Here is a 12,781-nt window from a genome sequence, read left to right as displayed (position 1 = left end):
AGGCCTGCAGGTAAGGGGCCAGGAGGCATACAGGTAGGGGGCCAGGAGGCCTCCTGGTAGGGGGCCAGGTAGGGGCCAGGATGCCTACAGGAAGCCTACAGATAGGGAGCCAGGAGGCCAATAGGTAGGCAACAAGTAGGGGCCAGGAGACCTACAGGTAGGGGGCCAGGAGGCCTACAGGTAGGGGGCCAGGAGGCCTACAGGTAGGGGCCAGGAGGCCAACAGGTATGCTGCATACATCAGAGATGAGTACACCTAAGGAAGTCCCCCCCACTGCCCTCCAGATATAGTGTCTCATACACTAGACTTATGTTCTCCAGCATCTATCCATTCTGCTCCCGTCATCTCAACTGCTGACCTTTCCATCGTCGGCCTGTCTAGCCAAGAGCTAATTGTATTCTTATTTCCTCTCCAATTGCTTTCCTTCCAACCAGAACCAACTGGTTCCCTGCTCTTCACTCAATGTGACAATATCCGCTGAATCCACTCTCTCTCTTCTGCACCATGGAGTGATGTATTTTCAACCTTTTCCGATTATATACATGCAGCCAATAGATGACTGGACTGTTTAGGAATTTGGGAAGTCGGAGGAGTATGGATAGAAGACACACACACACACACACACACACACACACACACACACACACACACAAGCTTTATTGGTGGGGGAAAAAAAGAGAAAATCCTTTGTTTTCCTTCCTTCTAGTGCCAACATGTCCTTTTAGTCACTGCAACGTTGATCGTACTGCGTGCTTTCATTGTCCTCAGCCTCACTTGTTAGTCCCCATCGTTCCCTCCTTCCAAAGTGATATTAGCAGTCCTTGTCTATCCCACCACAACAACTCAGAACCAGCAGAGATTAGGCAATTAAGAGGAAAACATACACAGCTGCTTCTTAGCAAACTAACTGAAAGGTTCAATTAGTTTGTACTCCACAATGGTTTACGGGGGGAGCGGCACCAGGAAAAGCAACAGAGTCTCTGTGATTGATAGAATTAAAAATGTTCATTGCATTCACAATTTTCCTCCAGAAGAGAAAATGTGCGCACCTGTCGGTTATAAGTTATGAAACTATATGACTAATTTAGATTGAAAGTCACCGTTAAATGATGTGGAATCTTCTGTCAGGGGCTGATTTGAGTGAGCACGAAATTGGGCATTGGTCTCCCAGAGTGATAGTTTGATGGATCTGCTAAATGTATGCTATGGACAAAAAAACAATCAGCGGAAAATTGGATAATATCCAATTTGAAATAAAAATGCATTACTCTATGTCGTATATTGTAATAGTCATCATAAGTTCATATAAAGTTTTGCTGTAGGATCTTTTCTTTCTTGGAATATTATATTGAATCTTTACCCTATAAAAAAACAAAAAGATGTGCATTGAATAATGCATACATCTTTACAGCACAAGCTGCCATTTTAGCGCAAAAAAAGTATGTTGTGTGGTTGCCGTCCATTCAGGCTTAAAAAATTTGGTCTATCTTCTTCTTCTTTTTTATACAATTCTCTATGATGGGTCGCCCTAATTTAGCATAGAAAATGCCAGCTCCAAAGTTAGTATATGAAATACATCCTTGGCTTTGGTGCCAAGGTTAACCATCTCTTTTAAGTCCTTTGATTCCCTTGAAAACGGAATTGACTAATGCATCCCTGCACTTGCCCATCCTCTCCCTTGCCTCAATATCCACAAAAAAGCATTCATTAACAATCTTGACAAAAGCCAGCATGTGGCTCAGGAGTGTTGAGGTGTCCCTTAGTGCTCGCCCGACGAGCTGGCTGTCGCCTTGCATGGTTGACACCACCGTCAGTGTGAATGTGTGCATGAATGGGTGAATGTTAGGTAATATTTTAAAGCACTTCGAGTGACTACTGGTTAGAAAAGTGCTGCATATAATGCAGTCCATTTACCATTCAATCCAAAGTTCACCCACTTGACGGATACACTGCATAAACGACTGAACATTGTACTATAGCCATACGAAGCAGCGCACACTGTGGTTTAAATCATTTATTTTTACCAGATTTTAGGAAACTGGGGGGGTTAAATTACTCGGGTCACCTTTCAGGCCACGCTAGGGATTTCCACTATAAACACATTACGTTATGGAGTATGTACGTCCTGCGCCCTTGCTCGTAGTACATAGCAATGCCGAAATAGATGGGCCAAGCGACAGTCCAGCAGATGGCGGTAATGAAATACTTCGGAAAGCCAGTGCCTTACGTCAGAGGAACGTAGCTCCTAACGTGCCTCATACAGCAATGTTACTGCTTTCACTAGCAAAACAGCCGTACCGGCAGTGGTCCAGAAGTGTTACTAGGTCTTGATCAGGCAACTTGGCGGAGCAGATTTCCCGGAATATCTATCCCTGTGCCCTTTTCACACATGACCCCATTGAGGAAATGTTCTGGGACATGAACAAACATGTGATGTTGTTATTGAACACATTGTACGGTAATACCTGTAAATAACTTTGAAGGAAGGATTTAATGTATATATATATATATAATTGATTTTTACGCTTAACAACAACACTGACATTTTGAGGTCATGTCGGCATAGACTACTGAGCAAATACTAAGACATGGTAGTGGTTTGCTGTCCATGTGTATTCCTCCGTTCCCTCGCATTCCAGCACTCAATTACATGACCCACTAAAAGCCTTCTGATTGCCTTCCGCAAAATAATGAAAGCTAGAGGTTGGGTGTTGATTCCACCTCGATATCTTCTTATTTGCAATAACCCTCCAGCTGTTCAACACTAGGTTACAAAGTGATTTGAAGCACAAGGCAAAACTCTATTTGGAAAAGATGGAGCTATGACTGAATATAGGGTCCAAAACATCCCGATAAAGTGTGAAAAGATAAAACAGAAGTCTCAGGGGAAATAAGTGCAGAAAGAAAATGGAGCCAAGAAATTGGAGAAGTAAAAGTGAGAAACAAAACAACAACATGTCGAAAAGGTTTCAGGTTGTCACTCAAAACTGAAGACACTTAATCCTGGGAGCCTTTTAAGTGTGTGACATGTTATCGTTGGGGTTTACAACACTTCCTTATGAAGTAATTAGGATATTTCACAGTGACATGAATATGTTGTAGGACAACTAATCGTTATTACCAACAGTAAACAAAAGATTGTGTAACACTTCATAATAAGGATACAATAAGTAAGCACTAATTAACATTAATGCAGTAACTAACAGTTTACAAACCATTAGTTAACAGTTAACGAATGGTCTAGTAACCATTTCCAAATGGCGTTCATGGTGACTAGGTATTAATTAATACATTATTTTATAGGCTTAAATAATAATGATTGATGAGGACTAAGGGTAAAGGTTCAACCATAACCCTATTAGATAATGTATAAATTAATACCTTAGTTAATATGTCCATCATTACCTTATGAACATTACTACCATTAGTTAACATGAACAATTATGACTATACCATTATTTAACAGTTAATTAATTGTGGGTTAATTCTTATTACTGCATTAACAACTGTTAAACAGTATTGTACTCTTTTTGACAGATGACTGACCTAGACACGAGTGCATGCATTGCACAGGCTAAAAGGCACCGGAATAGGGACCACAGCCACATATCAAAGCTATCTTCCCGCTAGCCGTGCACACATGTTTAGATGGACGGACACACAGACACACATAGTGCAGTCACAGACTGCAGTGTTAGACTAATCCCAATACTTACAGAAAATGTTGACGGGGTTCGCTCCGTTAAATATCAAGCGGCAGCGACAGGTTCACTCCAGCCCCCTTCCACACTGAGACATGAGCTGGTAGTGGCTTGGTTGCCAGCACAGACAGGGTTTGGTTATGTTCTTTAGGGGTGGGGTGCTATTTGGAATTGTATTGTATTGTATTGTTCTAGTTTTGCATTGGCACATGTATAAGACTATTTCAACACTAGAGTCCCTGGAATTGCGTTTTGGATCACACAAGGTATCATGGACGAGGAGCATCGCCTGGTGGGACTCATCAACCACACCATGAAAATGAACGCTACATATTTGCTCTGCGCAAGATTTGGATTAACAAGAGCAGCCGCCATGGGTGCTGGGTGCTCGGCCCCCTTGCCTGGAAATTGAGTCAGGGGATAGGGAGAAACTGATGATGGAGGAGACAGAGTGAAATTAAAATTGTAATAAAAAAAAAAGAAAAACGGACGAGAGATACGAGAGCACTGTGTGTGTGTGTGTGTGTGTGTGTGTGTGTGTGTGTGTGTGTGTGTGTGTGTGTGTGTGTGTGTGTGTGTGTGTGTGTGTGTGTGTGTGTGTGTGTGTGTGTGTGTGTGCGCACGCACACACACACACACACAACTTCTACAGCATACTAAAATAGCTTCACCCGCCCCTTCACAATGTATGCATCGACCTGAATATACAGTGTGCATTGTAGAATACTGAATAAACCCAAGGACTGTTTTTGCGTCAGCGGGAGCAGATGAGGAGCATGACTTTTTCAACACGAGAAGCCCTGAAATCTGAAAAAGCGTTTGGATCGCAGAAGGTATCCTGAACGAGGAGCTTGGCCTGGTGGGACTCATCAACCACACCTAGAAAATACAAAATGCCTCGTACCGTTGCCTAACTCCGCCGGACCGAGCCGAGGCTGCAAGGCTGCCGCATAAGGACACATGTTGAGTACTGTTTATGAAAGCCCAGTCCTGAATAAACATTTGGGTTATCTGTCTCCTGTATATCCTGGTATTTACATATAATACCATAACACGCATTAACGCGGCGGCAGTAGGGGACCGAGAGCGGATTGATGCTGAGGCTTGTTGATCCCCTCAGTATGCCCGCACACCGGAGTTGCTATTCAAGGCTATGCACAATTCCAAGATTCCACGGTTTCCAAACAGAAGGGAAAGGATTTTCGATCATCAAACATACTCAAATACAACAAAGATTGCTGAATAGAACTGAAGGAAAAACCTTATAAAATAAAAAGTATTTGAAATAAATGTATTACTTCCAACAATTCTACTACAGAATTGTGTAAACATCACAGAAGCGGAAAGACCACTACTATCAACGCCAAAGAAGCCCTTAACTCCCAAAGAGAAGAAGGGAGGAGCTAGAGAGACAACACAATGCTTGATTGACACAAGGAGGAGGTGATCAGGAAATGCTTGTTGACAGTATGACGGGGCATACAGTTCGGAGATTAGAGTTTAACATCCTGCTGGGATTGAGTCGCTCCAATCTCCAAACAAACTGACAGTGGAAGGAAAGGGACACAGAGCAGTCATGGCTCCGGATTCACAGATTCTCTGAGTCACAAAACAACAAGCGCTCAACCAGCAGGGCTGGCAGTTGATGCCCTGCTTCTGACCAATCACCGGGAAGCTGGAGATTAATAGGATATCACCAGAGATTCAGGAAACTGAACACCGGTCTGTACTTTCCACTATTTACCTATATGTCAGGCATCAGAATACACAACCGGACACATACAACAAGTTTCTCCTCAATCCGCTTCTAGCTTTTGTGTGTGTGCTTGTGTGTGTTTGTGCATTTGCGTGCGTGTGCATGTGTGTGTGTCTCACCCCAGCTGCGAAGCCTAAACTGCCATCCAAAATGCGTTTCTGAAAGACAAGCAAAGGGTACAGTTAATTAGAGAAAGGAAGATAGAAAGAACGAGAATCAAACCATGAGAGTAGTTGTCTTCAACGTTACAGGTCTGCAATAGGACTGAAACATCAAACATGAGTGATATGCTCCCAAGAGTACTCAGAACACCCAAATAAGTTCAAAGATATGTTGAAGAAAGTCAATAGTATGTCCTGAGACAAACTTTACTTTTAATGTGCAATACGGATATTATTTGCATCGAAATGGAATAAAAGAGTCATATACAACAGTCAAGTAAAAACGTGTTGTACATCCCCCACAGTTACAGTCAACACCTTGAGCAGGAGCCCAGAAAGACGAGTCCCTGCTTCCAGGAATGGGTGCCACAATGGCCAAAAAGAATAGTAGCCTCAAGGAAAGGCCATTTATCAGTGAAGAATTAAAATACAAAAGGAAAAGCAAGGCAAGATTCAATACAGAAAAAAATATGGAGTATTCAATTGGACTAAACTTGATAGACTTTCATCAGTAATTTCTCCACCAATGTTAAGTCACTTTATGTGAGAGCCCTTTCTGATAATGACTGTAAGATGCTTTAGATTTAAAAAAAAGCATCCATCATATGGCCACTGTAATGATCCAATGTCGTCTATATAATTGCAATAACATAATATGATGATGATGGTGTTGTTGTACCTGTCTGCTGGAGAAGATGAAGACGAGGGCGGCGCCAGCAGCCGTCAGGGCCCAGGTGAACAGAGTGCCCAGGAAGGCCTGAGTGACAGGGCTGTAGCCTGGCAGCATGGTGCCTATCTCACACACACACACACACACAATTTCTTATGTTATCTAGCTTTATTGGACGAAAACATTTCTGTTTTCCTTCCTTCTATTGCCAATCTCGTCTACTAAAACCCAAAATAAACTATGTTTTCCATCAGCATATGCCAGGATTATCTGCGACTGGCAGACAAGGCCACTAGTGAATTCTACGCAATGGAAGTTTACCTCTGGCAGTGACATTTAAAACCAACACATTACATTGGTGATATTGGGATTTACGAAAGCTTACACTATTACAAACTGACTACACCAGCTCAACTCGATTCTCCAAAATTATTTTGCATGAAACGTCAAACCTGTAGTTATTTACATAAGAATGCAGAGTGTTTCTCACGTTCAACATTCAACTCTGCATAACCTGAAAGACTCCTTATCTAATAATCACATACAATCCATTTGAAAACACCAAGAATGGAAGGCTAAATCGTTTGCATTAGTCAATCATCTGGAAAACAAGTGATGTGGCAGTTCCTGTAACTTCCCTTCATATTTTTTTTTATAAGTGTACACACCAGTCTTGCTACCAGGTATCAAGTCCGAGTTTGAAATCATTGTAAGTAAATTTAAACATTACAGGACATACCACGGTGTTTCCCGAAAACATTAGACAGCATCTTATCTTGAGCATAAATCCATCTCAGTTTTACTTTTGTTTTGAGGCTACACTATTTGTTTTGGGAATGTTTGGCTGTGTTATGGTTTATATGTGTATGATTCATTTCATGATCATAACCATGCAAACATACGTTATTTGTATACTTTGTATCACAGCATAAAGCAACAAAACTATTTAAGCAATTGTATGTCACAATGAATGCAGAGCAGTTAAACCATCCAGCCTATCGTTACAGACAACAGATAACACTTGCTGGTCTACATAACGCCGAAACACGAACACAATTCAAAACACTTTGAATAGATTTGCTTGTATACACACGACCGTATAACTTGCCGCTTTTCGCAGTTTATTTCGGTCAAATGTCTTCATGCAGGTCTACTTACAGCTCGTTCCACTGGCCCCTCTCGAATCTTATGTATTTACTTCCTGCTTCCCAGTACACGTGTCTCTGACAGTTTGAATCCCGCCCTCTCGCATAGCGTATTGGTTAATATCCCCGTGACGAAATGCTTTGGGTGGATAAAAAAATATGTTCCTCGAATATAAAATGAACACGCTGTATGTTTATTTTAAATCAGTCATTTATATTTCAGGATGTTTAATTATGTAGATTAACTAAGTCAAGGAACCTGTAAAACAGGATAAAAGGGTGAGGCTCAATATAAGAGCCTAATCCTCATCATGGTCAAAAGTCAATTTGATTATGTCTTTATTCAAACTTCCAGCTCATGTGTGGTACATCAGAAGTCTGATTCTTTTATACCAATACCATCTTACTAGCAATATATATTATCAATAAATTTGTTGCAATTATTCTTCATTACTTAGACAATTGTATTGTATTATATTGGTCTGTGATTGCATATGTGTATGTATGTGTGCGCGCCTGTGTGTGTGTGTGCGTGCGTGAGTGTGTGTGTGTGTGTGTGCGTGTGTGTTTTTTGTCGGTGGGTGTGTGTCAGTGTGTGTGACTGTGTGTGTGCATGTGTGTGTGTGTGTGTGTGTGTTGGTGTATGCATGTGCGTGTGTGTGTGTGTGTGTGTGTGTGTGTGTGTGTGTGTGTGCATGTGTCTGCATGTGCGTGTGTGCTTTTACAAGGCGTCCAGGGGAAGCGGTTTTCTTTGTGGAATGTCTCCCCCCACCCACCAGAAGGTCTACAGGAGGTTCTTCCTCTGCTCCCCCGACCCCGTCGACCCCTCTGCCGCGGCTCCAAAGCATCCTGAACTTTGACCTTCACCCTGATCATTAGCACCGGATGCTAACCGCCGCACCACTCTGCCGAGACCATAAAACACATGCGAAGATAAGATCAAATCATGAATCACATGTAATACGATCAAATCATGAACAACATGTCGAGATACAATGAAATCATGAGTCATAGGTGATACGATCAAATCATGAATCCCATGTAATACGATCAAATCATGAACAACATGTCGAGATACAATGAAATCATGAGTCATAGGTGATACGATCAAATCATGAATCCCATGTAATACGATCAAATCATGAACAACATGTCAAGATACAATGAAATCATGAGTCATAGGTGATACGATCAAATCATGAATCCCATGTAATACGATCAAATCATGAACAACATGTCAAGATACAATGAAATCATGAGTCATAGGTGATACGATCAAATCATGAATCACATGTAATACAATCAAATCATGAACAACATGTCAAGATACAATGAAATCATGAGTCATAGGTGATACGATCAAATCATGAATCACATGACGATTTGATTAAATAGATGCCATCTGAGGCTGTAATGTCATCCGTGTGTATGGGTATGAAAATACATCTTTCAATGCTATAGTCCACATTCTTCCAGTCCAAGTTCACAATGAGTCATACCCAGAATTCAGTTTATTTTCCCTGGTGCCACAGGCTAATATATCAAGCCATTACATTTTCCATCCATCCATATTTCTATCCATCCATCTGTCCAATGAGAAACTAATTCATCATACCATCCATCTGTCTATCCATCAGTCCATCTATTAACTCATTCATTCATCCATCTAGTCATCCATTAATCTATTCATTAAAGGGATAGCCGCGATGTTAGTTTGTTGGGTTAACCTTTCCTTTATGTGAGCCACTTGCAGAGTTACAGTAGGCTACAGATTTACAGATCAGAATGTTCATGTGAGGGAAATACACTTTCAAATACATTCCAAAGATTTATGTATGTGTATGTGTGATTACCTGTGCGTGTGTGTGTAACTAAGAAGAGGTGTATTTTGCCCTATGAAGAACCAACCTTATGTGTGAACTTATTCACTAACGGAAACTACAAAGGCATTTTTCAACTTTTATTGGGACAAGTAAAAAAAGGGAAAGAAAGAGCGGGAGTGAAAGAGAGAGAAAGAGGGAGAGAGAGAGAGAGTGAGAGAGAGAGAGAGAGAGAGAGAGAGAGAGAGAGAGAGAGGGAGAGGAAAAGTAATTTGATGCAAAAAAGTGTAAGCGAGACACCGAGTTTTAGAGTCTCGGGGGAACATATCAATGAGATTCATGGTTTTGGTAAAAGGTAGCACTATCTTTCCAACATTAAGACTCTTTCAATTATGTTGTCTTCCACTGGCAACATCGGCTAGTATTATTAATTATTCAGTTGTCATTGTCTGTGTGACAACGACTTGAATTTGTTTATGTCTAAGGAGAGACAGCGGAGATACAAGAGAGAACAAGAGAATGGAATGTGCTTTAATGACAAAAATGTGTACACATAGTAGATGGAAAATTATACATTGGAGTTGGAGTTGATAGGGATAAAGTAGGGAAAACATACTGTCAATCTGTATGGACGTACCCAGTAATTTCCTTTTATAGCTAGATCGTCTGAGGAAGTTGAAAATATAATGTCATGAATAATGATCATTTGATTTGATTGTTGAGAAATATGACAGCAGTCAAAAGGGTAAGCTGTGGGCCAAGATAAAAATGATTGAACAGGATCGCTTGAACTTGCGTTTGGTCGATCGCAGGCCTGTGATGTGTAGTGGTGATGGAGTAGAAGATGTAGGAATTCTGGGGGATGATCCCGGGGTATTCCAGCAATGCGTGTCTGAGTAGCAACAACACACGTAGACAATCACTCATCTTAGACCATTCATCTTTTTTAAACCCCCGCCCCACCCCCCTTACCCTCTGTTTACCATCCCTCCTTCTGTCTCTCTATCTCCGGCTCATCTCTCTCTCTCCATCCCTCCTTTCTTTGCATCCATGTTTTTTACAACCGATGCGTAGCCCGTGTCTGCTCTTGACGAATGGGGCGCCCAGAACACAAACACAGAGGTGGAGTTGGGGTGTGTGTGTGTGTGTGGTGGGGACTTTGAGGGGCAGAACAATGGTGCAAGAAACAACACCGGTGTCAAAACAAAAACGCACCCAATCCGTCCCATTTGCAAAGATAAACTATTTTTCGAGTGGCGCTTAAAGGTGGGTGGGATAAGTGTGTGTTGCGTGTGTAGTCTGGTAAACTGTGTTTGTGTGTGTGGGCCTCTGTGTGTGTGTGTGTGTGTGTGGGCCTCTGTGTGTGTGTGTGTGTGTGTGTGTGTGTGTGTGTGTGTGTGTGTGTGTGTGTGTGTGTGTGTGTGTGTAGTGTTTGTGTGTGTGGGGCTCTGTGTGTGTGTGTGTGTGTGTGTGTGTGTGTGTGTGTGTGTGTGTGACCCCCCACTGAACTGTAAAAGCAGTGCAGGGGGTCCGCAGAGAAAAGAAAAAAGAAAGGTGTGGGTGAGAGGAAAAGATTGTTTGGAGAATACGGAAAAGTGTAAAAGGAGGCTAAGGAGGAGGAGGAGAGAAGGAAGGAAGAAAGAAAGAGAGAGAGAGCGCGAAAGAGAGAGAGAGAGAGAGAGAGAGACAGAGAGGGAGAGAGAGAGAGAGAGAGATAGTGGTGGCCTGGGCAATTATGACAACATAGTATGGTAGCAGTTGGGCCACACTTCACCTTGGTAACTGCACAACAGCGAGAGATTGTGTGTGTGTGTGTGTGTGTGTGTGTGTGTGTGTGTGTGTGTGTGTGTGTGTGTGTGTGTGTGTGTGTGTGCGTGTGTGTGTGTGTGTGTGTGTGCAATTGTTGGCAAGCCAAGGTGCAGCTTATCACAGACAGAGGTGGAAGATGGAGGGGGGGGGGATAGTCCAAACAGATCCTAATGCCCACACACACTCCCAGACTCACACACATACACACATTCCAAGACATAAACACACACTCCCAGACACACACAGCCACACCAGGAGGTATGGCCCCCACCGAGTAGGGAGAAGTGTATATAAGAGGGTCCCGTAGAGGGGGAGTCAGACGACCGTACGAACAAGTTCCTTCTTCTTCTCCTGCTTTCTTGGCTTTCTTCAGTTGTTGTTTTTTCACAGGAACTTCTGTTTTTGTTGTGGCACCCTGCTCACGTGTGTATAATTGTGTTTGTTTGTGTGTGTTTGTGTGTTTGTGTGTGTGTGTGTGTGTGTGTGTGTGTGTGTGTGTGTTTAAGTGTGTAGACCACAGCTGAATAGTGACTTTTCGGACTGAATGAGAAATGTGGTGTCAACTGACGCTCTCCACTGTGGATCTGAGAGGATGCAGGATTTTACAGCTGTGTTTGTGAAAAGTCAACTGTTTGGGTGATTTCTTCGATTTTCTCTCTCCCTTTTTTGCTGTATAAACAAAAAAGAACGGCTAAGGGTTCTTAAAAAATTCCAGCTCTTTAGTCCAATAAAAAATACGATTTCTTTTCTCATTTTCTCGTCACGTCATTTGAATGCATTCAACGACCAAGATGGATTACCCCTTTTTACCGGACCTCGACTACAACGACAACAACAATCTCACGGACAGGGACGAGCTATTCCTCCCCGTCAAAATGGACGCGTTCAGCATCACCATCGCCGTCCTCTACCTGGTCATCTGCGTGCTGGGCTTGGCGGGAAACTCCCTTGTGGTGGTGGCCATTTTAAAACTGGACAAAATGGCGTCGGCCACCACCGTGTACATCTTCAACCTGGCGCTGGCCGACGGCCTCTTCATGGTGGGGCTGCCCTTCGTGGCAATCCAGAACTTCACGAACCGCTGGGACTTTGGCGACGCGGCGTGCAAGCTGGTCATGGTCCTGGACGGCATCAACCAGTTCACCAGCGTCTTCTGCTTGACGGTGATGAGCGTGGATCGCTACATGGCGCTGGTCGACCCGCTCCGCTTCGCCCGCTGGCGAACGCCCGCCCGCGCCAAGATGGTGTCGGCGGGCCTGTGGCTCTTCTCCCTGGTGCCCGTGCTGCCCATGGCGCTGAACTTCTCGGCCCAGAGCGACCTGTGCATCCTGGACCCGGAAATGATCTCCGAGTCCCGGTGGCTGGGCTTCCTTACCTACACCTTTGTGCTGGGCTTCGCGCTTCCCTTCACCGTGATGACCGCCTCGTACGCCGCGCTGGTCGTCACGCTGAGGTCCCAGCGGATTCGGGCGGGACGTCCCGCCGCGCTCCACGAGGGTCAGCGGCTGGAGCGGCAGGTGACCAAGATGGTGGTGGCGGTGGTGGTGGTGTTTGGCGTGTGCTGGCTGCCGTTCTACGCCTTCAACTTCTGCTCGCTGTACCGCATCGAACGGGTGCTCTACTTCGCCCGGGGGTTCGAGTTCGTGGTGGTGCTGTCGTACTCCTGGAGCTGCGCTAACCCCATCCTCTACGCCTGCCACTCGGAGGCCTTCCGACGCC

The 12,781-nt window shown here is 43.7% G+C and overlaps 2 protein-coding genes across 4 annotated transcripts in view; one reads left to right on the top strand and one right to left on the bottom strand.

Moving 5' to 3' along the window:
* The window catches only part of slc39a11 (solute carrier family 39, member 11), a 65,185-nt gene extending 57,714 nt beyond the window's left edge, over positions 1 to 7,471 (bottom strand). For 2 of the 3 annotated variants that reach the window (XM_079756662.1, XM_079756664.1), the window contains exons 1-3: positions 7,447 to 7,471; positions 6,298 to 6,410; positions 5,577 to 5,615 (exon numbers count right to left, since the gene is read on the bottom strand). In XM_079756662.1, coding sequence (XP_079612788.1) covers positions 5,577 to 5,615; positions 6,298 to 6,405 — 147 coding nt within the window. In that variant the 5' untranslated portion in view covers positions 6,406 to 6,410; positions 7,447 to 7,471. Of the gene's footprint in view, positions 1 to 5,576; positions 5,616 to 6,297; positions 6,411 to 7,396 lie in introns of all 3 variants that reach the window. The other variant, XM_079756663.1, reaches the window with a different exon arrangement.
* Positions 7,472 to 11,835: 4,364 nt separating this feature from the next.
* LOC307090759 (somatostatin receptor type 5) overlaps positions 11,836 to 12,781 on the top strand; it is a gene marked incomplete at both ends in the record, with an annotated part of 1,065 nt that continues 119 nt past the window's right edge. Inside the window, one exon of the mRNA XM_079757526.1 lies at positions 11,836 to 12,781. This exon is cut by the window's right edge and continues 119 nt beyond it. Coding sequence (XP_079613652.1) covers positions 11,836 to 12,781 — 946 coding nt within the window.

Source organism: Pollachius pollachius (assembly GCF_949987615.1).
Source record: "Pollachius pollachius genome assembly, chromosome: 19".
Lineage (NCBI taxonomy): Eukaryota > Metazoa > Chordata > Actinopteri > Gadiformes > Gadidae > Pollachius > Pollachius pollachius.
Note: the sequence above shows the minus strand (reverse complement) of the source record. Positions and strands in the feature narration are given on the sequence as shown.